The sequence below is a fragment of the Pimephales promelas genome, chromosome 24 (assembly GCF_988280905.1).
Source record: "Pimephales promelas chromosome 24, fPimPro1.hap1.1, whole genome shotgun sequence".
Lineage (NCBI taxonomy): Eukaryota > Metazoa > Chordata > Actinopteri > Cypriniformes > Leuciscidae > Pimephales > Pimephales promelas.
This window is the reverse complement of record NC_142792.1, coordinates 12,807,623-12,832,631: the sequence shown is the minus strand read 5'-3', so window position 1 is coordinate 12,832,631 and position 25,009 is coordinate 12,807,623. Positions and strand designations below refer to the sequence as shown.

General features: G+C 38.1%; 1 protein-coding gene across 1 annotated transcript; it reads right to left on the bottom strand.

The window, feature by feature from the left end:
* Positions 1–2: 2 nt before the first annotated feature.
* Positions 3–18,652, bottom strand: drd4-rs (dopamine receptor D4 related sequence). Its single transcript, XM_039667608.2, has 6 exons — positions 18,113–18,652; positions 8,316–8,474; positions 7,706–7,980; positions 4,712–4,824; positions 2,291–2,994; positions 3–700 (listed from the first exon to the last, which is right to left on the bottom strand). Exons 3-6 carry the CDS (start codon positions 7,940–7,942, stop codon positions 498–500), a joined length of 1,257 nt encoding a protein of 418 aa, XP_039523542.2. The 5' UTR covers positions 7,943–7,980; positions 8,316–8,474; positions 18,113–18,652; the 3' UTR covers positions 3–497.
* Positions 18,653–25,009: the final 6,357 nt, after the last annotated feature.

Genomic DNA, 25,009 nt, shown 5'->3' with positions numbered 1-25,009 from the left:
AAACACCGACACCTACATCTTGGATGCCCTTCAGGTAAGCTAAAACATATTCAAAATTAATTTCAAAGTGAACTATCCTACTACTGTTCAATCTGCATATATTTTCAAAACAAACAAAACCTTAGAAAATCCATTTAAATCAACACAGATACCAATCACTTAAACACACTGCTATCTTCAGTGTGGACGTTTTCACATATTTTATGCCTCTGGGCTATGAAATCAACAGTATTCTGTTATCTACTGTATAGTGTTCAAGCAATCATTTTACAAGAACATAAATGTCCGGTTAACTAAGGCAACACAAGTTTTCCTCATTCCAGGTACATTCCGGTCTATGTCCATTCGTTCCTTTCGGTAATCCATTGTAACGTTCAAATTCCTTTTAGCATTCATTCGCTTGTCCTCAGATCATCCTGGTATTTTTTTAATCATCATTGTTTGAGTGATTTAATATCATCATGGATTTAGCCTTGCACTACAAAATGCGTTCGGTCTCAGGAGCGACAGAAGAGCAGTTTTTGAAAGACCTTCCTGAACTCCACGTTGAAGGCAGTGTAGATGATGGGGTTGACGGCACTGTTCACATAACCAAGCCATGTGACCACACTGATCAGTGTTGGCCCAATGTCACATGACTCGCACAGCGCCTTAGTCACATGGACCACAAAGAAAGGAGTCCAGCAGGCCAGAAAAACACCTGAGGAGGAGATCAGTTTGAAATTGGGAGTTTATGTATATTCTAACATTGGTACATGATTGAACAGGCTTCAGGCAGCAAAAAGAGTGACCGAAGCCTAATGTGTCTGTTTAGTTCTCTCTGGGCGCCTTGGTGTGTCGGTTACCTTTTTATTCTGTTTTTGTATTTTTTTTTTATTATTTATATTGCTGCAAGCTGACCTAACACCACGTTTGTTTTCAATCTGTATATATTGTGAGGAGAACAATAATGGTGAACATATGGTCACAATCAGAAACTGCTTTCACACTGCTTTCATTGCCTTGGAAACAGCCTTATATATTTCATATTTTACAGGACAGGACTTGTGTTAGAAAAGCAATTGCACTGTTAATAATCCAAGAGCAGCTGGCGTCACACTGAGCTATAGAAAGTTTTTATACATTGTCGAGCTTGTCATTCCAGGAGTGTTCTCATCATACTTGGCCACCCCATGGGTTTCGTTTCTGCTCATGCATTTATTCATGACTTCATTAAATATTTTTCACATAAATGAACATTCAAACACACATTGTGTTCATTGATGTATACCTGCATAGTTTTGGTTGAAGTGTTTGAAAAGACCAGCAGCATTTGTTTTGGAAGCTGGAGTTCCCTAAAGACACGCAATCCTGCTCCTGAAGGGCCACTTTCCTGCAAAGTTCAGCTCCAACCTCAATTAAACACATCTGAACCAGCAAATCAAGGTCTCACATGGTAGAAATATCCAGGCAGATGTGTTGAGGCAAGTTGGAGCTTGATAGTTTTCTTTCAAGGGCAGAGTTTGGACACCCCTGCCTCAAAGGTATCTTAAAGGGACAGTTCCATTGTGCATGAGACACATAAAAAAAGGCTAAATCTAATAAAGTATAGACCTAATGTAGCCCCGCCCCTTTTCAGTGCTGCGCTCATTGTCTTTTGACTTCCGGTCTGTATTTTCACAGCGATCTTGCATAGGTATGAATGAACTGCTCGTAAAAAAAAAATTCCCGGTCGACATTTGTTAAGACATCTGCTTTAAAATGCTTATGATAAACATTACAATGCTCACGATAACTTTTGTTGACTTTACAATTAGTAAATCCATTTCACCACTTATTCCTAATTTAATACAACTATAAAATCACTATAAAATAAAATGTACCCCGATAGGACATGGCTAACATAACAACCCATCAAATATATCTTATAATGTCTTTATATGAAGAAGTTCATGCAAAGACTGTGTGTGTGTGTGGTGTACAGAAGGGAGGGGGTTTATGGGTGTTTTTGTTTTAAATCAAGTTCGCAATGAAAGTGTCAATGAATGCCATTAGGAACAGACTTTTTGGCGCCTGCTGGTGAGTTACTAATCACGAGTCAAATGTTAAAGGCTTTTCCCCAAACTTAGAATGGTAATGTCATGTGAGACTGTCCAGATATCCTACATTATTAATATACTGTATGTATATATATATATATATATATATATATGTATGTGTGTTTGTGTGTGTGTGTGTGTGTGTAAATGATGATCTCTTGGTCTAGTGTGGAGAAGGTGATTTCAAAAGTTTGATCTGAATTAATACTCACCCACAACCACGGGCAGCACTTTCATTGCCTTCCGCTCCCGTCCGCTCACCCTGTTGCTCTTGCTGTGGCGGCGTCCCGCATGAGACCGATGGTTCTTCCCCACACCGTTCTCCCGGCCGCTCTCATCCTCAGTGGTCCGCTCAGGGTTCTCTGCGTCCGAGACACTGTCCATCTGAGTGGTCATGGGGTCACTCTCTGCTGCCGGATTCTGACCTTCTGCCAGCTCGTCTGTGGTAATGGTAACCGGACTGGCTGAGGAAGCAGGAGTAGTCGGGGTAGCGGTGAGAGATGTCGGACTGAGACCTGCAGGCATGAGGTACACCACCTTCTCCCTCGCCCGTCCCTTCTCCTTCTGTAAAGCTGCTCCCAGACGCAAAGACAGGCTCCTACGCCCTCTGGGTGCCCGGTGGAGGTGCGAGCGGCTACGACCAGAGCTCCATCGCTTTAGTCCTCTGAACATCCAGTAGTACAAGAGGAGCATGACAGGGCAGGGGACGAAGAAGGAGCAGATGGAGGAGTAGACCACAAACTGGTTGTCCTCCAGCTTACACACTTGAGGATTCCTGTTGGGAACCTGGTTCAAGCCGAATATGACAGGACTGGCTACGCCAAAGGAAAGCACCCAGGTGGCTGTGATCAAGACCAACTGTCGAACACTAAACTGATTTCTGTTGTACTTTAGAGGGACCACCACTGCAATGTACCTGCAATAGAGATGTAGAGAAGGTTTAAGGCCCGGATATACTTCGCTTTTCACGTTCAACTTCATATAGTGCACATTTGAGAAGCCAGTCACATTTGGTCCATGCACTACATAGTAGACTTTTGTTTTAAACACTCAAATCTCTTGTATTGTTGACATCAGAGGACTTTGCTGATTGACGTAAATTACGTCATGCGTTACACGGAAATGGAAAGAATACTTCAGGCTTCATTCGTTGATAAGATGAAGGTTCAAAACCTGTATACATGTTATTATTTGAAAAACAGAAAAAGATATTTTGAATAATGCTAATGTTGAATAATATCCAGTGTTGTTTTGGTCCCCATTAACATTCATTGTATGAACAAAAATAGTAGTTTCAATTTTCAATCCCTTAAAACAGAATTCTAGATAAAGTTCATATTGGACACAGAGTGAGTTAAAATTGATAAAACATTCAAGCAGACATTACTTTTCTGCATTTATATGTCTGCTTTTACCGCAGTTACATTAGCTTGCTTCTAATAGCTTATTTTTAAGCGTAAAATCATGATTGACGGCTCCATAAAGCATGTTTTGTGTTCGTCTTCGTTAATCACAAAAACCCGCTGAGACAGTGGAAGATTCTAGTGTAATCAATTTAAATAGCTGGAGACCTCATAAGTCTGATTCATCTTTTCAGTCATCTACATCCTTTCGACCCAAACCTTTGTTTTCATCTTCAGAGACAAGCTCGGTTTTGTTTTAGAAGCCTATGCGTCAAAGACGGAGTGATCCTGTTTTGCCTTGGTCTGGGACCTCTTGAAGCTGTTTCATATTGTTAATGTGAAACAGTGATGCTTGATGCGCTGTGTAAGTAATGAAATTCATTTGAAATTCAGTGGTTTCATTAGCATCCCTGGACACATAACCACCGAGTTAAGATTCAGTGTGTGAGTGCACAGAACAGACCTGCTGAATGTTAAAAAATCATTACAAATCCATCTGAAAGATTAGGGACCACCGCAAGAGACGAGTAGATAATCTGAATGAGCAAACTATTCTTTTGTTAAAATCTTTTATGTGATGTTGTGGGTATTTCCGCCACATACAAAAATAATCACGCTTTGATAAATCGCAATTGTGACATAAAAAGTCAAAATTATGAGATAAAAGTTTTAAGTTGTGCAATGCCTCGTCATAATTATGTCTCAATTTTAACTTTAGTGTCATAATTGTTTTTAAAATTTTTTTTTTACTTTATCTCGATTTTTCACGTCATATTTTTTTGTCATAATTATAACCTTTTTACGCCACATTTATGACTTTTTATCTCATATTTTCAACATTTTTTTTCATAAATCCGACATTTGATGTCAAAGCATAACTTTTTGAATATGGATGAAATGGGCTTCCATAAAGGTAACATGTAGAAAGATATATAAAGTGAAGTGTTGCTTGTTCAATTTATACCCATAATATGCTTATTACTCTTTTATGTGCCACTCTTTATATTTGTTGTATTTATTGACAAAAACAATTCCAACTAACTCCAAATAATTTTTTACCCTGTTCATTATATATTTTTATAATTTCTACAGCTTGCGTATATGCTGCCAATGCATTTGTAATGCTGCAGTGGGAACTGGGTCTCATTTCAAGCAAGCACGAGTCAAAGTTTGTGCTATTTTTACTATTCGTGAGCAGGTGTGTGAGTGTGTGTGGGCTGCGTCTCTCACCTGTCCACACTAATTGCACATAGATTCAAAATGGAAGCAGTGCAGAGCATCACGTCCATAGTCATTAGGGCATCACAGATGTACATACTCAGTGTCCAAATGCCTCCCAGGAACTAAAACACAGCCACACACATACAAGCATAGACAGAGAAGAGATACCGTGTAAGACAACAGGACACACACACTCATCCATACCTGTCAGGGCCGTCAACTGCATGCATGCTAAATGGAAAAGAATACATTTTTAATCAAAACGTGATTTTCTTAAATTAGTTTTTTTTTTTTTTTTTTTTTTAAGTATTGACACAAAATACATTTGAATATTAAAGAACATTCGTCATTTTTTATACACAATTTTAATAATTTGGTCATTTAAATTTTCAATTTGATTTTTAGAGTGACTCTATAACATAATGTACAGGGACTATAGATAGCCTTTGGCTATTTCACATTTAGAGTTATGTTTATTATAAATAATAATTCAATATAAAAATATGAATATTATACAGTAATATTCAAGATAGTTTTTAAACATTGCAACAAAATTTAATGAGCTATTCAATAAAGTCAGAAGTCACATTAGCTCTTTAGGGATCATATGGAAGAAAATGGTCTTTTTCACTCTGGTCTTGATTGACTGCAATTCAAGTTTGAATTCATTCAAAGCATTAACCAAATCCGTAGTGGATTCACTCACTCACTAACCATTCACTCACTAACCATACGATAAAGAGAAGAAGTATCTAAGGGAAATCATTCACTGCATCAATATTCACTTCACAGACACACAAACCTCAAAGGTAGCAATTCAGATGTTAGAAATCTTTTTTCCTGAAGTACAAAATGTACACCGTATGGCACCAAGTCAGCATGAAAAGAAAACTGACCCTGTACTTCTTAATAAATGTCCCTAGTTTTTAGTTTAACTCTTTTTATTGGTGTTTACCGGTCAGAAAGGAAATGGAGAACAATACAAAGTTTGTATCAACATATTGATCAATAATAATAATAGAAAAGTATACAGACATACATTTCTTTCTCTCTGACTCAAAAAGAGAAAGGAAAAGAAAGAGAAAAAAATGGATATATCCGCTTGCTTCAAAACATGTTAGTGTAGTGCATTACCCAATAGTACAATTATAAGACTAGTGCAGTATGCATGTACAATATGGAATCAATAAAATTAAAATACAGCAAGATTATAAATAAGATTATAAAAAACAGCCTTGCAATACCTTTACAACTCTTTTTTCTCCTTTTGAAATGTCCCTAGTTTTTAACCTCATCCATGCAAACCTGTCATCCCTGTTTCACAGCCAAAATGATTGCATGATGGCATACATTAGTTTACTCAATGAATTAAGTAAGTAAAACAGGATGCAGTTCAGATGAGATCTATACCAATGACGCCATTTGACATTTCATCGAAATACTACGCACATGATGGCACCCTTTAGCGTCAATATAACACGCAGAACCCAAGGCGTCATAAAGGTGACTGGCATCCTTTAGCGTCAATATGAGACGCAGACCCTACCCCAGACCTAAACCTACCCATAACAGTGCGTGTTATATTGACACTAAAGAGAGCCATGTGCGTAGTATTTCGATGAAATGTCATATGGCGTCACCTACTGTATATGACGCCAAAGGATGAGAATGTGTTGGATAATCAGAAAGTTGAAATTTAACGACATATCAGAAGCGGCCTTTGCGATTCGGAAGCCCGTTTAAAAAAAAAAAACAGTCGGAGAACAATCAGGTCACTGAATCAATCAAATGATTGGTTCAAAACAGATGATTCATTCAGGGACAAAGCAGAAGTGACTGAGGCTGAATCCAAAATCCTTATTCAAGGGGACATCTATTTGGAGAGGTGTCCGAAATCATAGTGGACGTTATTGAGTGCACTCTTCCAATCCCACATTGCACCGCAACAGCGAGTGTACAGCCAATATACACTCAACGACCGGCCGAATTTGCTACTTCATTTTCATTCTCTTCTTCAAGTGAACTGTAGCCCATTAGTTGACACTAATGTAGGGAATAGGGATTGAGGGTTTAGGGGGTGATTTCAGATTCAGCCTGTGTGAGTCGTCGATTTGTTGACAAAATAGAGGGAAAACAGACAATATTGTGTCTAAAACGTAAGTCACCTAATAGAATATAAACTTGTTGTTTACTGAATTTGTTGTATAAAATCAATATCACATTTGCAAACTTAGCTATAAAAAATATGCTGATGCTCATAAATATTAAAAACAAGAACTTGAAGACTTTTTTTGCACCGCATGGTTTTTGGAAGCATTTTTATTCATTTTGATGGCATTTTTGCCCCAAGCCCTAGTTAATTTCCGCTGCATGATGGTGGGGGGTAGGGCTTTTTTTCAAGAGTAAGCGGAGGCCCCTTCTGTTGCGGGGCCCGTTTCAAGTGAAACAAAGCAAAGGCCGCTACTACAACAGATGATCTGTGAACCATCGCCAGAGCCGTAGGCTTCATTTGAACATTGCTGAGCTCACGTCCCCGAGTTCAACAGCTCGTTTTCAGTTTCAGTTATTATGTTAGAGAATAAGTCTGGTCGTTTATGTTAGAGAATAAGTCTGGTTGTTTGATAAAATGTAAATATTTGAGTGACTAATTTATTGATTTAATTCTTATTCAGCCTAAACCTTCCGCTTGTCCACTAGTGACACTTCACCAAGCAATCATTACAAGTTCATAATCACATGATTGACTTGACTGAAACCCTGTAGTACTCAATGCTTAATGTACCAGTGTCTTCTACTGACAGCTTTTCAACATTGATTATAAAAAAACGACAGATGATTGGGGGACAATACACTCCATAACACGCAATTTGCCTTGAGCGAGACATTTTATCCCAATTGCTCCAGGCTTAATAAGTGTAGTGAAGTTCACATGGATAAAAGCATAAGTAGTCTGAGATATAGAGGAGGGGTTTAGACCGTCTACCGTCTGTCATCGGCACTCACCTCAGAGTAGACGTAGAGCGGGAGGACCAGCACGGCCAGCAGGAGGTCGGCCACGGCCAGACTGACGATGAAGTAGTTAGTTGCGGTTTTGAGGGAGCGTTCAGTCAACACACTGAGACACACTAGGATGTTCCCCAAGATGATGATGAGGATGAGAGGCACGCCGCATATCAACGCGAAGTAGTTGTACCCCTCGAGGGCCACCGCTGGATCTATACTGGGTGTCACATTGGCCATGGTGCCCCAAAGTTCAGCCGCCAACCCGGATTCAACATCTGCAAGAGGGAAAGATTGACACAGTGGGGCCCGTTTGTCGAGATGAATGGGATTTTGTGTGTCTAATGTATGCTAATACGTGTTCGCGCTCTGCCCATATGTTACGAGGAGAGGAATTATGACAAGATGAAGCCGTAAATATGAACAAGCGGCCTCATTTCACAGTCATTTATATGCAGAGTGCTTGGAGATGCTGTCGTATGTCTTCTTATTTTTCGACAGTAACACACTCCCTCTCCATTTGTCATCGTTTTGCAAACACAGTATTGTAATTTTATGCTGTAAATTTGTATTGTGTTGGCTTCGCCTAGTTCGCTTTCATTCTAGTTCTTACCTTGAAACCGTCATAAACAGACAGGTCTGTTGGGGACTGAGTAGTTTGTAGACATGTCTTGCGTCTGAGAGGCTTCTAATCACATTCTGGAAGTGTCGTTTCTCTCCGTAAAGGTACACAGCGGCCATGTTGATAGAGTTAACGCTTCATTCATGTGATCTGATAAGAGTTGAAGGAGAAGAAATGTGATAATTAAATTTTTCTTGTATGCTTTATATAGGCATCATCAGCAATGCACATGGCGTAGATGTGTTAATCAAGTTAAAAAGGAACGCAAGATGGAGTTTGACACCCTGGAATTACCGAAGATTGGTGAAGACTTCACATTGTGCTCTCAGAAGGTTGTGTGGTTTCACGCACAAGCTAAAATGTGCCGAAACTAATTTGGGGTTGTTATCGTACCTCACAGTATCTCGTTTTCTGGTCTGGTCCCTAACTGCAGGCTTAATAGCTGATTATATCATTGTGTCATTCTGGAATTTGAATTTAAAGGTGCAAAGTCATACTATATATCAATAATTAAAATTTTGGGTCAATTTAAATAAAGTTTAAAAAAAAAAAGACTTTTCATGGAATTGGCTGTCATCGTGTTATTTTTCTGGGTTTCTTTATTCCCTGTTAGACACGTTGGAGTATGGGATCAGAGGATGCTCTGCTTCTGTGATAACGGACTGTTTGAAATTCTCCCCTCTCGCAACAACAGGTGAAGGTTGCTATGACAACCTCCAGTGTGTACGTGTGTGTGTGTGTGTACCACAATAAAGACGGGAGGCACTTGTGAGCATGTACATAAATAAAAACCCAATCAAACCGTTCCAGTTTGCATCACCCTTTGGTAACTAATGGAAATGTTCAATTAGGGAAGTCTCCTCTCAGGTCGATGTTTTCATTTCTTGCTTCTTCTCGTAGGGGTCTTGTTGTGCTAGTTAGAGGGGGTTGTGTGCCATTGAGGGCTAAATTGAGAACGCCTTTTAAATTCCAATTCAGTCTCTAAACATGTTTTCTAATTCTAATTTGAAATCAAGGAAGTAGAATTAAATTGAATGAAACTGGAAGAAATGAATGCAGTTTTTAAAATTATTACATTTGAATTGCATGAGATATTTATAGAAATATTAGAGGATTTTAATTATACCACATATAGGTAATTAATATATATTTTATATTTAATACAATTGAATTTTATGAGAAATGGTGGAAGATGTTTTAGTTTAGGCTACCCCAGATCAATAATAGTCGATATTCATTTAGTTTTCATTTAAAGTTTTCTGAAAACAATTTGTGAAACATTGTTTCCACAACAGAACAATAAAAAAAACTGACTTTTTTTCTTCTTTTCATAAAATTCACAAAATCTCAAAATTCAGACTTCGTGGCTTTCAATTGCAAGTTTCTGTTATGCAACTTCGAAACTGTGAGAAATGAAGTCAGAATTCTTATAAATAAAGTCACAATTCTAAGAAATAATGTTGAAATTCTGAGAAATAATGTCAATTCTGAGAAATAAAGTTGCAATTCTGAGAAATAAAGTCGCAATTCTGAGAAATAAAGTCACAATTCTGAGAAATAAAGTCATAATTCTGAGAAAATAAATCAGAATTGTGAAATATAAACAAAAGTCAGAAATCAATTCTGACTTTTTTTCACTGAATGGCGAGCAAAACAATATTCCTTGTGTAATTTAATTTAATTCGACATAATTTAATTCTCAATGTGATTGCCGTAATTTGATGGTGATTTTAAATTTCAGCCTGAGGCGTTCCCCAAATTTTTATTCGACGCAGTGTCTGAGACGTTTTTCCTTTAACTGTCAGGTGATTTGTAGAAGTGTCAGATTAATATGCTGTCCAGCTTGTGTCCATGCGCCACACAGTTTTCTCACTGCATGGATTATGTATCCCTGCATTGTGCGGGTATTAACAGAAATCTAAAAAACACTGTTTGATGACTCTTTAATCACCCAAAGTAAGGTAAACAAACACAGCGTGCCACTGGCAGTTGTCAATCTGGTAATCTATCCTCATGCCTCCCGTACCTTGCGTTCTGCCTGTAAATGTCATCCTATGACATCCCTGGGTAATGGGAACAGCAGGGGAAAGAAGAAAAAGTCACTAACACACCCTGGTGCAAGTCTGTCGGACCGGAACGTTTCAGACAAGGCACACGGATAACAAAACCAGTGACAGGCATCTCATCCCTGTCCCAGAACGTCTCTTCCAGAGAGTCGTCAAAGCACAAATAGCTTCCATCTGTCTAGTTGCCAGAGGAGACCTAGAATAATTTCATTAGAAAGTTTAAAATGCCAATGTCACATTGACGTCCGCCCTAGAGCAGAAGGACTCGGAAGGTTGCATCTCATTTCGTTCCACCTTTAAGCATGAACTGTTTGATTTTCCACATATGAGGCCAATATGAGACACTCTATTGGGATTAAGTTCATACAGAAAGGTTGTTTCATTACAGGTGGAAAGATTTAAGAATTAGTCTCAGCAGAAGCGCCATTTAGAGGCTTCTAACCTTCTGAGAAAGTTTGTGTTCTGCACTTTAAGAGCACAGTACAATGTAAAAATATAATATGATCAATAAGGTATGACAGCATTTAACTCATCCAAATAAGTTAAGCAAAATTCAAAAATGTTTACAAGTTATACAGGATTCAACTTAAATTGATTGTACCTAAAATCTTAAAGCAGCAAATTTTATTACAATGTACATTTGGTAACACTTTATTTTACAGTGTCCTTGTTACATATGTTACATAGTAATAACAGTAAGTTAATTAAAGCAACTAACCCTTGACCTAATCCTAATCCTACCCACATGGTGTTAATTAATATTACTCAGTACTTAAATATATAATTAGACTAACAATGACACCTTAAAATAAAGTGTTACCGTATGACTTCTCTTAAGAGCATTGGAATTGCAAACTCTGTTTAAGATAATAATATTATGAGAACTATCATGTGTTAAACTTATCACATTTCTGTATTCAATCCTGTCTGTCCATAATATTTAATTATAGTAAGTGGATTATATAAATTAATTAACTTATTTTTATGATCAATATGGTGATATTTAGCTCTGTCCCACACTTTGCGTACAACCCAAACATTAGATATTCAGGGACGTCCTATATACTGTATAACGTGTTGGATTAATTTTTCTCTTCCTATTGTTTTGGTCTTCCGAACCATTACTGATTTCCCTTTCTCAGTTATGCCTAATTAAACGTGTCTTTTAGTATTGAGATATTGTCCTCACCTCCAAGAAGGTTCTGTCACCAGCGATGGCAGCCGGTTTTAACTATAGACAAGAAATTTCAGAGCTGTTGCATTCCTCCAACGAGAACAATGAAGAGTGATCAAGGTAATTACTGCCTTTCCTCTCTCTTTATTATAGTTATTTTTTCTACGCTAATCAGAGAGCACCAGTCTTTTCGTAGGTGTTCAAAAACTTTTGTGCTGTCATTGTGATCATTCAATCCAATAATAATGTTTGCATAGTAGTGCTGCCTTATTATTGAAGGTTTGCAAAGTGTCTTTTATTGATTTAATTATTTTTGAATTTCAGCAGAGAGAGAAAAAAAGACAGTGAACCTGAGGCATCTCGCCTGTCAATGCCTCTCTATTTGGGCAGGTCATCTTTTTATGTCACGGTTCAGGAAAAATCTTGACAGAAAGTGTTTTTCACCCTTAAATGGTTTGATTCATGAGACGTCTTGAGAGGCGGCCGATCAGGTGATGGCCTGTGGCATTTCCTTTGTGTGGCTGGATGTCTTTTTGAAGATTTATAGCCATGAGGCTCCACAGGAAAACATTGAGGGGGCAAGAGGAGAGATAAATGTTGAGATATTCACCGAGACAATAAAAGCTTCAGAGGGAGGCGAGGAAATGATCTGTGTTAAGGGAAGGGATGGCGTATTAAAGCATGTGTTTTTTGCGTGAAGGGAAAGTGTGAAAACAAGAGGATCAGGACACAAGGTAGCAAATTGCTACAGTTTTTTAACTGACTGTGCATGTGTGTGTGTGTGTGTGTGTGTGTGTGTGCCTGCGTGTAAGTGTCCTGGTAAACCAAAATGTCCCCATGAGGAAAACAGCTTACTAAGTCATGCTTTTTGAAAATGTAAAAAGAATGTTTTCTGTGATGGGTAGGGTTAGGGTTCGGGGAGGGAATACACAGTTTGTATAGTATAAAACATCCTTATGTCTATGAAAAGTCCCCATGAAACATGAAAACACAACGTTGTGTTTGTAGGTTGTGAAAATAATCTTCATTTAAAAAATTTTCACTTTGAATTACATTTTTTTGTTTATTAAAAGTAGCTTTGAGCAAATTAATCTATAATATCTGAAGAAAGTTATAGTCTCTCTGTTAGCATGAGCATTCATTTCAATTGTACTTTTTGGCAGACATGTATTTGTCAAAGGTTTTAGACATTCAGCTGAGCCATATTTATTAGCCAATTATTTCCCAATAAAGTTATTTTTTCGCCCATAAAGGTGCAGAAGCAAGGGCGAAACATTTACCCTCACAGATTTTGCTTGTGTTCAAATTAGTTGGTGCCATGTGACATTTGGATATTTTTTTGTCCTCAAAATTGTATCCAAAGTTTGGCTAGTGTGACCACATCTTAATGGTGTAGATATAGCATACCAGCTAGGGATAGGCCATGCTTACCAGTCTATTTCTAGCACTGAGGCCATTGAAATGGTAGCCTTAACAATTGATAAAACATAATGATTAGGTATTACATAGCAGCATTAGCATTAGAGGGTAGCGAATGAAATCCTGTCTTTCTCTTACATGGATTTTTGAAAGTTTTCTCAGCTGTGCTAACACTGTAATCCATATGTGTATGTGTGTTCATGGCTTATAAACAATTGACATCTTACATGAATAAGGTGTATACAGCTGGGAATTTGCGTGGTCTCTCTACATTAGGCCAATAATGAGCTTATCACTGTGAAATGTCATGGGTTAATTTAACATGCATCTGATGTAATCGACAAAAGCTGTTGATGGCCAAAACAGATTGTGATAAGATTTCAGTTTCAACTCATTTCAAGCTGACAGATATATGAACAAAAACTGTCAAATGCACTTTATCCACCATATTTGCCTCACGAGTTGCTGTGAGATCTTTATAATTGATTTTCATGTTTTAAGTCGATCAACAGCCGGCTTATCTAAAGTCCCTCTCACAATCTCACTCTCTCGTTTGGCCAATTAGCATTCAACACACAATCAAACAATTCTGAACAATTCAAAATAGGTTTTGCTGTGCCATCTGTGTGAAGGGTGTGGCATTACGGAGATAGCCCACGCTGTATATTTTGTGAACCTTTTCACAAAAGTTAACAGATATCTCCTCTATAGCAGTTAGGGACATTTCGTAATATCATTAGAGCTGTGAATAAACTCAACGGTTCGGTGGACCCAGTACAGCTGCGATTAACGTGAGGTCACACTCTATTAAACATTGCCCTCGGACTGTCAATTAGAAAGTCTGAGATGGAGAAAAAGAAAAAGAAAAGAAATGATGGGACGAAGCAATTTTAAAGTGAAATAATTATTCCGATGGCAGATGGAGATTAGACATAATATGGACTGGAATCAGTCTGAGGAACAAAGGGCTCTGGATCATAGTGGCTTTTAGTTATTAATTCATTTGATAAGATAATATTTTAATAGCTTATAAAAAGTCAATTACTGAATTGTTTTTGGGAGGGTTGGGGGACATGTTGCTTAAAAAAATTATAACAGCTCACTCTAAATTATAATGTAGACACATGCATTTTCTTTAAAGCTGCTTTGAAATGAAGTGAACTGTAAAAAGCGCTTTTTAAATAATTGTGAATTGAATTGAATATCAAGCTTGCGGTTTTTCAGTATAAATGGAAGTCTTTGAACATATAAAGCATAGTAAAACATGAAGTGGATCATTATTGATGAATTTCTTCTGTTTCTTTAACCCATCTGGTTATTATCTTTTTCTCTCGATCCTATTTTTCGTCACGACCAAGCCTAACGCCATGAGAGTGCCCCTGCTGTGATCTAAGGACCATCTGCCTTGATGGCTCTTCAAGGAGTGAACTTACCTCTATCACACTCAAACACTCACATCAGACTCTCTTCTCCATGGTCAGAAATACCCAAGCTTCAATGTTGCCCAGCGCCAGGTATTTACATCCCCATCGGCTTTGTGCCAGACGGAGCCAAGTGGCTTATATAAGTACAAGATATGATTGACCTTTTCCTGCTTGATCTCAGCTTCTCAATGGATTTACAGACCTGGCATCCAACAATATGGGTTGCCCTTTTAACCGGGATTTAGATTCAGCTCTGTTTTATCTCTAAGTAAGTTCAGAAGAAGCACCCAGGCACGAGTTTAAACTCACCCACTCAATGCCTGTACTAATTTGTGTAAACTGAGGGAATAATCAAACTTGCCTCTCTCTCTCTCTCTCTCTCTCTCTCTCTCTCTCTCTCTCTCTCTCTCTCTCTCTCTCTCTCTCTCTCATATGTAGCGCTGGAATTCAGAGTGAATCATTGTATAAATGATCGTCTCTCGTATGTAGAACCGGAAAGTCTGATTCAATCTATTAAATCAACAGATTCCAAAAATTATTCACTGATACGACTCTCTATATGAAGAGTTCAGATGCAAAAGCCTCTAAATGCCATTTGAAATTTTCTTCTTTAATGATGATTTTTGTCAAACTTGTATATTTAAGTTCAGTAATTTCACTTAAATAACAATTAATAGGTAATTATCATTGCCATTTAAGTGAAATTACTGAACTTAAATATACAAGCTTGATAAAAATGGTCATTCTAGAAGAAAATTTCAAATGGCACTTAGAGGCTTTTGCATCTGAACTCTTCATATATTCACCTGTTCAAGTTTGACATTGTTACCCTAATTGAGATTCAGTCAGTCATTCATTCATTCAAATTCATTTTGAATTATACAAAAATACAACATGACATCATGACTTTTGCGTAAACATACACGCCACTTTCAAGTCAAGTGGCGTGTTATCTATACGCATTTTGAGATATCCGTGTGTATGTATGTGTATTCCGTTAAATGTCCAAGTGATTCCCCGTGTATGTACACGCCGTTAAATGTCCGAGCGAAACAAAGCATAATGTAGATCTGGGGATGGTAGGAGAAGACTCATAAATGGTATTAACCCCAGTGATGGGTATGTTTAGGGATGGGGTTGGGGAATGTCATATGTTTATATATAAATGTAACGTTAAATCAACGGCGTTCATAAACACGCTGAAAAGCGATTATGCGCGTTGATAGCACGCCAAAAATGGAAATACGAATTGGCGTGTCAAACAAACGCCATTTCATGAGCTCAGTCTGAAAAATTCAGATTCAGTCAGATTTTATTAAGTTATAAATTACATCACTGGATACAAGTAATATTAATTATAAAAACATGCAGCAAAATGTAGCTTGCCTACTTCAAATTATGAGCTGAGCAAGACACAATTTAAAAGAGAGTTACCCCAATATAATTGTTAGGAATCCACTTTGAGTATTGCACAGTGTTTGACAGGAGTGACCAAATTGTTCTAAGAAAAATCAGCCAAAGAATCATTCCACTCCTGACTTCAGTCTCTCCGCAAGTTTCATGTGTGTTTTTACATACTGAATGCAACCAATGCATTTCCCCCTTAAGCATATGGTAATGATAATCTGTTCTCAACCTTCAGTGGTGTTTGACAGTCATCACCAAAGGCCTGAAATAGCATACTGATCTACTTCCTGCAGCTCTCAAGAGGTTCTTCAAACATATAGCATAATTGTGTATATTACACTGAACAATGGAAGGGGTGGGGGGTTGTGCTGCTGCTATGGGACTAGGTTGGGCAGTAAATAAAAAGTCTGCCCACTTGCTGTCCAAAGTACCATAGCAACCAACCTATGGATTTTAGTGCCAGATCGATTTTAGTTGTTTCTTAACAATAAAAAACCATAACATCTCAGGGCGAGGGCATTACAAGACCGATGCAATTAAAAGCCACAGGTTTCCTTTAAAGGGCTGATGGGGTCATTGGATGAATGTTTGGGCAAGTGCAATAGACTTTATCAATGTTCCAGATGTCGAGCGGAGGCATTAGAGTTGTGTGAATGGTGACATGTTGTCACAGCGTTTCTTTGAAGGCTGTTCGTACATACTGAGCAACAGGTGCTAAACAGCCCGGACTGCATCACAGCCACCTGTTTGGATCCAGCAAAACACAGCATGGTGCTTTTGGACCCGCTTCGCTGAATGTCTGTCACCAGAGTAAGCGACAACCTAATGTGTCTTTCTGACCAGCTGTGTGCACAGCAACAACAGCATGACAGCGGTGGGGGGCGGAGGGGAAAGATTGATCTGGCACCGGAGCCACGGTTGGGCACGGTGTGTGTGTGTGTGTGTGTGTGTGTGTTATTTGCTATGGTTTCTAACTGATGCTCATATCAGAGCACTCTAAAAATGCTGGGTTGTTAACCCAATTTTTGGTCAAATATGGACAAACCCAAGAGTTGGATTAAAAAATGCAATTTAAAAATTTAACCGAACAGCTGGGTTTGTCCATATTTGACCCAAAATTGGGTTAAAACAAGCCATCATCATTTTTTTAGAGTGTGTGTGCAATATGTACTTCATTTGAGTGTGTGAATTACCCAAACCAATCTCATGAGAAAAGTATTTTACGAGTCGGCAAGTTTGTATGAATTTGAATGAGATGAGTCATACAAAAACGTGATTTTTAGGAAAGAAAAAAAAAGCAAGCAGGATGAAGGTCAGCCTCTAAATCTAACCATCAGCAGGGTCAAGCAGATCATTCCTGCGAATTAGCCACCAATTCGTCAAAATATAAAACTTACAAATTACTGAGATTGTGTCGGAATAATCTCAATGTAGATTTAGATTTAGGAAAGGACATTGGTGACAAGGAGTCACTAATCAAAAGTAATCGCTACAATCGGATTTAATGTAAATATTGTTAGGCAATCTATCATCAGCATCCAGTTTCTGTTTATGAATGTACTGATGGTTGCCTTTTATAGCAGCTTTAGTTTAAATTACCTTTCCCAAAAAACACCTGGGATTTTTCTTAATCCATATAATTATTGTCTCTCTTCACTTGGTTTAGATCAGATGTTTTGTTTCTTTTAGTTGTTGTCTTACATTTTATTCAGTCCCTTTTGTCTTTTTTCACGTTAATATCTTATGTGAATCTATCTCTATTATTTTAGTGTTTGTCATTCATGCTTTCACTAATATATAAATATATATACTATATATATATATATATATATATAGGTATGTGTATAGGTATGTATGTGTGTATATAGTTATAGTTAAAGTTATTATAAATGATTGTAAGAACAAAATAGCAGATATGAGAAATCTGAGGATTTCATCATAATTTGTTTGTCACTTTCGCAGCGTTTTGGTTCAGGTCATGTCTATTATTCTCATTTGTAGTTGTGATCGAATTTAGAAAAAAAGTGAGAATTCACTCAAGCAGAAAAGCTTTGTACTGATACACCGTGAGTCCTGTCTAAATTCTGTGGAGATAAGTGTGCATTCATTCATATTCATGAATTTTGTTTGTCATTTGCATAATTTAAAAGGCAAATGTTTCTGGTTCACCCAAAACGGAGATGTAAAATCTAACACGAACACGACCATTTATTTTATTATGTTTTCCTCATTTACTTTATTTGCCTTACTTACGGTTAAGTCAAGCATTCAGGTAAATAGAAAGACAAATGTTCTTACCTGAAAACTGTCACAGGAAAATGTCAGAAATCCATTAAACGCACTCTCCCATCCCAAAGGTGTCAGCGCATCAGAGGTCAAAAGAGTGTCCCTCTCAGTCTCCCATTGTCTCAGTTTTTACGTTTTTCTCCACGAGAGAAGCACGTCTTCCAGCTGAGCTTTTTATTTTTTTTTCCCCGTGTGCAACCCAGTGATCTTTTCTGACAGTCTCTTGTGTGTCAGAAAGTTTCCTCAGGTAGCGTATCCGCTAGTTTTATACGTGCCGTCTCTCGCTCTCTTAGTTCATTAGCTGCTGTCTGTGGGGAAGAGGTGAGAGAGCGCTCTCACTCTCTCCGCTCCTCTGTCTGTGCGCCACATGCTTTCTGCTTCTCTATCTGTTACTCCCTCTCTCTTTCTCACATCTCTCTCTTCCTTAGTACCTTGTGACTCCTGTCTTGGTCTATTTTTGTGTATATTTTCTTCTTTCTCTCATCAGTCCTCTTTACACATGTCTCTCTTTCTTTTTCTTCAGTTTTTCCTCACTCTGTCTCGTGCTTTATGTCTGTCTCTCTCTCCTCCCAACGTTTAATTGGTCGTGGTGCACCTGTGGCTGTGATTGGTGGACGGATGAATAATTTGAGCTCCCTCTCTGTGATGTGTGTCTCAGAACAGCTGTTGACCAATCACTGACCCAGTACGAGCTTCTGCTTCTTACACGCAAAACTGCTCAATTTGAGCTCATGCCAGAGGGTACTAAATGTGAGGCATGTCCTTCATGTCTCGCTGGTGAATATGTTCAAAGGGAAGAGGCAGGGATGCCTTCTTTGACTCCAGTGTTCAGTTGCATTATCTATCTGATAACAACCAATTAGGTTTTGTTTGCTTTGGTTCTGGCGCCCGGCCCTGCCGTGACCCTTTTTGGTTGCTTTTATATAGATCTGTTTGAGCTTTTAGAACAGTAAACGTTCCTGAGCTTGGCGTATGACCCGTAATGCAAACACAATTGTGCTTATTTAACCTTGAGTGGGTATTTTAAGGAATAGATGAAAATGTATATGTGTGGGGTGGGATGTTGTGTAAGAGAGAGATTTATGGATCTGACAAACCAGATGGGTGGGTGGTGAACCGTTTGCCTTCCAACAAATGCATTTGTCAGGGTAATACCTGCCCAGACTCACCCCGCTACCTTTATCTATGCCAACAAAAGGTCTTAAGGCACCCACACTAAAAAATAATCAGCCCGATCGTGGGCCCAATTCTCCCCTTCCGACAATCCTAGGTAAAGTCCCGATTATCTTGAGGGTTCAGATTTTTCTGTGGTGTGAGATGTGTTACGAGTCTGAATCTGCTCAGAAAAACATTGGGGCCGCACCAATCTCGAATCGTAAATTTCCAACATGTTATATTTATGATCAGAAATCCTGTTTTGTGCAGCCCAAGACGTCATCTAACTGACGCTTTTGACCATACGTCAACATCCAACGTTTTAGGGTGCCCTTTAACGTCAGTTAGATGACGCTATCTGATCCTAACCCTACCCCAGACCTAAACCTACCCGTGTCATCTAACTGTGTCACACTTTCCTTTCTTTTTTTGTCAGTGAATTTATTCCTGTGATAAAAAAGCATCATTAATCAAGTCTTCAGTGTCACGTGATCATTTAGAAAAATTTTTTCTTGCTACTTAAGAAACATTTATTATTATTATCAATGTTGAAACCAGTTGTTCCACTATTTTGGTTGACACTGTGGTAGTTTTCTTTTTTCAGGATTCGATAGTCAGTTCAAAACAGAATTTTTAATATTTTTTGCAACATTATAAAAGTGTAATTTCTTCACTGTCACTTTTGGTCAATTAATTGTGTCCTCAAATCAATTAATGTATAATTCCAAAACATTTTATATATTTTAACATGTTTCTATATTGGCACCATCTTTAATAAATTTAGTTTTTTTGTTGCTTCAAACTGTTTTTCGTCTAGTCACCTTCTCTTCAGATCATTAGTCAACAAATCCTCTGTAAACACTTCACGCATCAAAATGATTGCAGACAGAGGTGCAGCTTTAATTTGAAAGACCTGAGAGCTTACTGAAAAAATGACTCGCTTACAGATCATTTCACGTTTCAAGTCAAGTCAAGTAAATTTTTCTGACGTGACTGAAAGTGGGTATATATCTCAGTGGCTGAGTTGTTTACTCTGTAATTCCATCCATTTTCAAAAGTTTGATTGTTCAAGGTGATTTGTAGGCCGTATGTGAACACGAAAGGAGATATTGAATTGGCTTGGTAATGATCCTCCTCTTTTGATTTTTCACCAGCATTTTGTCTGCCTCTGGAACTTTGCCCACCACTATTGCCATTGGACAGTGGTACTTTCAGAGCCACTGCACTGCATTAAGTACATTTTAAAGCTATTCAACTTTGTATTAAACAGTCGCTTATTGTTGCCTCAAGTGACTTCCGGCTCCTTTGGCCACACAAATGTGAAAGATCCTGCAAGTTGCACATGTGAGGACCACTTTGTGCATGTTTGTGTCGATACAAGAGTCCTCTATAAACACAGATAAGGAAAACATGGATTGCTGAGCATTTGCTGCCTGCTGATAAAGCACAGGAATTCTGTCAAATATGAGCTGCACGAGAGACGAGACCCCAAATAAAAAAGGGTAGCACTTTGACCAGTCAAACTGACCTATAAGCTAAGGTCATCGTTTTTTTCTGGAAAGGCTGATTGAGTGTGATGCCGGTTATGTTTACACAGCAGCGAATATAGTAAAAAAAAAACTAGTAAAGTACAAGGAAAGAGAAGTAAAAGGAAAATAATATGAACAAAACAATATGAAAAAAAAAATAACCTACAGAATTTGGTAACAATTTACAATAAGGTTCCATAAGTTAAAGTTAATAAAGACAACTTTTTAGAGATATTCAGGGACTGAATAGGGACAGAGCGCATTACAACAGCCCAAAGGATGCATAAGGTGCTTTCCAATAAAACATCAATAGACACCAATATATAAAAAATATAAGTGTACATAAAAAGCAATTGAATCGAGACGGAAGCTACATTTTAAAAGCTTGTCTAAATAGATGTGTTTTCAACTGTGATTAAAAAGTACTCAACGTAGTAATACTTTGTAGGTGAGATTGAAGTGTGTTCCACGGCCTTGGACAGCAAATGACCAACCTCCAAACTTTTTATATTTGCACTTAGGAATCACCAAAGAGGTGTATTCAGAGAAGCGCAGGGTTCTGACTGGTTGATAGACCATTAATAGTTCTGCGAGGTAAGCCGGGGCCATACCATTGATGGCCTTGGCGAACAACGAACAGCAGGATACTCCATATATACTCCACCCTAAACCGCACCGGAGGCCAGAGGAGCGAACGGAGGACTGGGGTGATATGTGAGCGTTTCAAGGCATCACAAAGGAGACATGCTGCTAAGTTTTGTACCAGTTGAAGCCTACTGAGGAATGATTGAGCCTAATGAGGAGCTCTCTCAGTCTAGGGCAGGTTTCTAAACTTGTATACTTCATTTACATGCTTTGTTTCAGAGTGTCTCCACCTCTATGTAACCCCTCTCCCTTGTAAGGTATATGCACAGTCTGTATTTTAGTTTAGTCCCTCATATGATTTTTGGATGAAGCAGTCTTGACAAGGTCTGCAGCTACCAACAGCTTGTGTTCTCAATAAAGTATCTTGCTGAAAGATACAACCAAGTCTCCTGGTCTTCGCTTCTGAGTTTCCTACACTTTAGAAGAAAAAAGTTCAAAACAATATCTTCCCGTTGTCCTTAATTGATCAGACAATATGAATGTGTGATTTGTTTCTTTGAGAAAGCATCCCAAGTTCAGTTAAGCCACTGCAATAAACAACTTGTGCAAATCTTCCAACTTGAATTAGCCACTAATTGCACTGATTAGATAATCACTCCTCTCTGGTTAACAACTGTTAGAGAGAGACTAACTGAGCTCAGGCTGTAGCAGAGGAAAAGAGAGAGTTTGTTATGATTTAGTAATCACAATTTCAAAACATATTCCTGTTTGTGTTACTGTGATTTCACTCAGCACAGAGGTGTCCGATGTATGATGTCTGATCAAATTTTTTTTTTCCTTTATTTAAAATGTATCTTTCTTCACCTCCTTTCTGTAGTATTGGACTCATTCTTGATCTCTAAAAAGCTGAAAGTAGTCAAAGCATCTGCACACATCTCCTAGAAGAGCTACTTTTACAACCTCTCTCATCTATCTCTCTTTCCACCCTCTTCTTTCATGAAAAATTAATTGAGTTTTCTTCCCGTACCTCAAATGCAGCAGAGGTTTTGACACTGTTGCCGTTTCGGTACGTGTGAAGAAAAGCGAGTGTGAAGCTGCTTGAACCTTAGCATCCTTTCTCTTTAGTTAGATATACTTCTTCTGAAAGAGACGATAATGTGTGCCATAATGTTGTTTTCAGGGTTTATTTGTTACTTAATATGTTTTATGATGAGAAATACCAGTAAAAGAGTTGTGTGTGTCATGCTCAAATGTTTATTTGCAGAATCTGACAAAATAAGAGGGATCATACAAAATGCGTCTTGTCTTTTATTTAGCAATGTCCTGAATAAGAAATTTTACATGTTTACATATAGTCCACAAGACGAAAAAATCTGAATTTATAAAAATCACCCTGTTCAACAGTTTACATACTCTTGATTCTTAATACTATGTGCTTTTACCAGGATGACCAGGAGAAAACTTCTTGAATTTGAAGATCAAGGTAAATTGTACTTAATGTGTCTTCTGGGAAACATTTACGAGTCTTCTGTTGCTTCCGAAGGGCAGTACTAGATATTTGAACAAAATAAGAACATTTTTGACATCTTCATCCTGTCAAAGTTTTTCAACCCTCGACTCTTAATCATGTCCTTCTGGAGCATCAGTGAATGTTTGAACCAAATGGGCAGTTTAACTGTTCAGGACAAACAAGAGACTCATGAACAACCATCACAAAACAAAAAAACAGTAGTGGATCATCCAGGACAGTATTAAGAATCAAATATGTAAGCTTTTTTACAAGGTCATTTTTATAAATTCATTTTGGGAACTATGTAATCATCTTTTATGTAAAATAACTTATTTAGGACAGTGCAAAAATAAGACAAGATGCATTTTGTATGATCTCTCTTACTTTGTTAAAATAATTAACATTTTGCCGATTCTGCAAGGTGTAAGTAAACTTTTGAGCACGACTGTATGTGTTTGTTTCCGTCTCTCTCAGTCAGATGCAGCGGTGCAGAGATAGATGTCATTCTTTATCTTTAGGCAGACATTTGAAGGCTGAATCAGTCAGACTGCAAATACTATCTGCACACTTTTTGCTTTGTTTGATTTGGAACCGCCATTATAATCACAGCAAGGACGTGTCATTTGTGGCGAAGTTTTGCTTTCGTTAAGCCTCATTAGTCATACTGAGAGGAAAAAAATAAAAAGAGGGAAAGCAACGTTTGACATTTGGAAAAAGACATTTTCTAAATCTTTCATTTGGTCTTGTGGTTAACTACAAAATTCTCTGTCCTATTCTACTCGGTTCCTCTCCTCATTCCTCCCTTCCTTATAATTTATCACATATTTTATCCACTCTACTTATCCTCTTTTCTTCTTTCCTCCCATGTTTCCACTCAACACCTGTTTGACAATGCCAAAACAAATAAGTTGAGGAAAGTAAAAGAGAGGCGAAACTGAAGAAAAAAAAAAAAATGTTGAGGAGAGAATAGATGAGGATAAGAGAGACAAGGGCATAAGACAATGAGAAAAGAGGGGTGGCGGAAGATAAGAGGATAGATACAGAGAAGAGAAGACTAATTACAAAGAGAGAAGAGGATAAATGATAAGAGATTAATGAGAGGAGAAGAGAGGAGACAGAAATGGAGGAGATGAGAAATGACAAGGAGAGGAGAGATGAGGAGAGGAGAAACAAGAAGATGAGGTGAGAGAAGGAAATGAGAAAAGATGAGAAACAAGAACAGCATTGTGTCAATTATGAGAGGAGATATAAGATAATAATGAGACAAGGAGAGGAAAACAGAGAAGAAAGACAAGGGGGAGATGAGAAATGATGAGGAGAAAGATGAAAATGAGACAGGGAGAGGAGAATATAGAAAAGAGACAATGAGAAAACAGAGATGTTGAGGAGAGAAGAGACCTAAAGAAGACAGCGGAGAGAGATGGTGAGAGAAGGGGCAGGAAAGAGAAGAGGAAATGAGTGGAAAGAAGAGGTGAGGGTAGATGAGAAGAAAAAAAGAAAGGAGTGGAGAGGAAAGTAGAGGTGAGGAGAAGGCAGGAGTAGAGAGACAAGGATGAAAGACAAGGAGAAAGGAGATGAAGAGATAGGGAAAGGAGACCTGAGGATAGATGAAGAGAAGAGGAGAGAAAAGACTAAAGAGAAGAGGATTGATGAGAGATGATGAAAGGAGCAATGAGGAGGAGAGACAAGAAAGTGAGACGAGGGGAAAAGGAGAAGAGAAGGGAGAAGAGATGGAGGAGAGGAGACATTATGAGAAGCAAGATGAGAACTGGAGAGATGATGGAAGAAAGGAGAGAATAAATTAAGAGAGGAGATAAAGTTGAGACAAAAAGCCAAGACACGATGGGGAGAGATGAAGAGAAAGAAGAGAAATCATGAGGAGACTCCCACTCAAGAGAGGAGATACAAGAAAATGTGAGAGACAGACAAGATACATAAGAATAAGAAATGATGAGGTGAAAAGAAATGAAGAGAAGAGATGAGGAGAGAAAATGGGATAAGGAGGGGAGCAATGAGGAGAAAGGGAAGGAGAAATGAGGGGGAAAAGACAAAAAGAAGAGATAAATGAGGAGATGATGAAAGGAGCAAGGAGAGGAGATAGTGATGGAGGAGAGGAGAAAAATTGTGGGT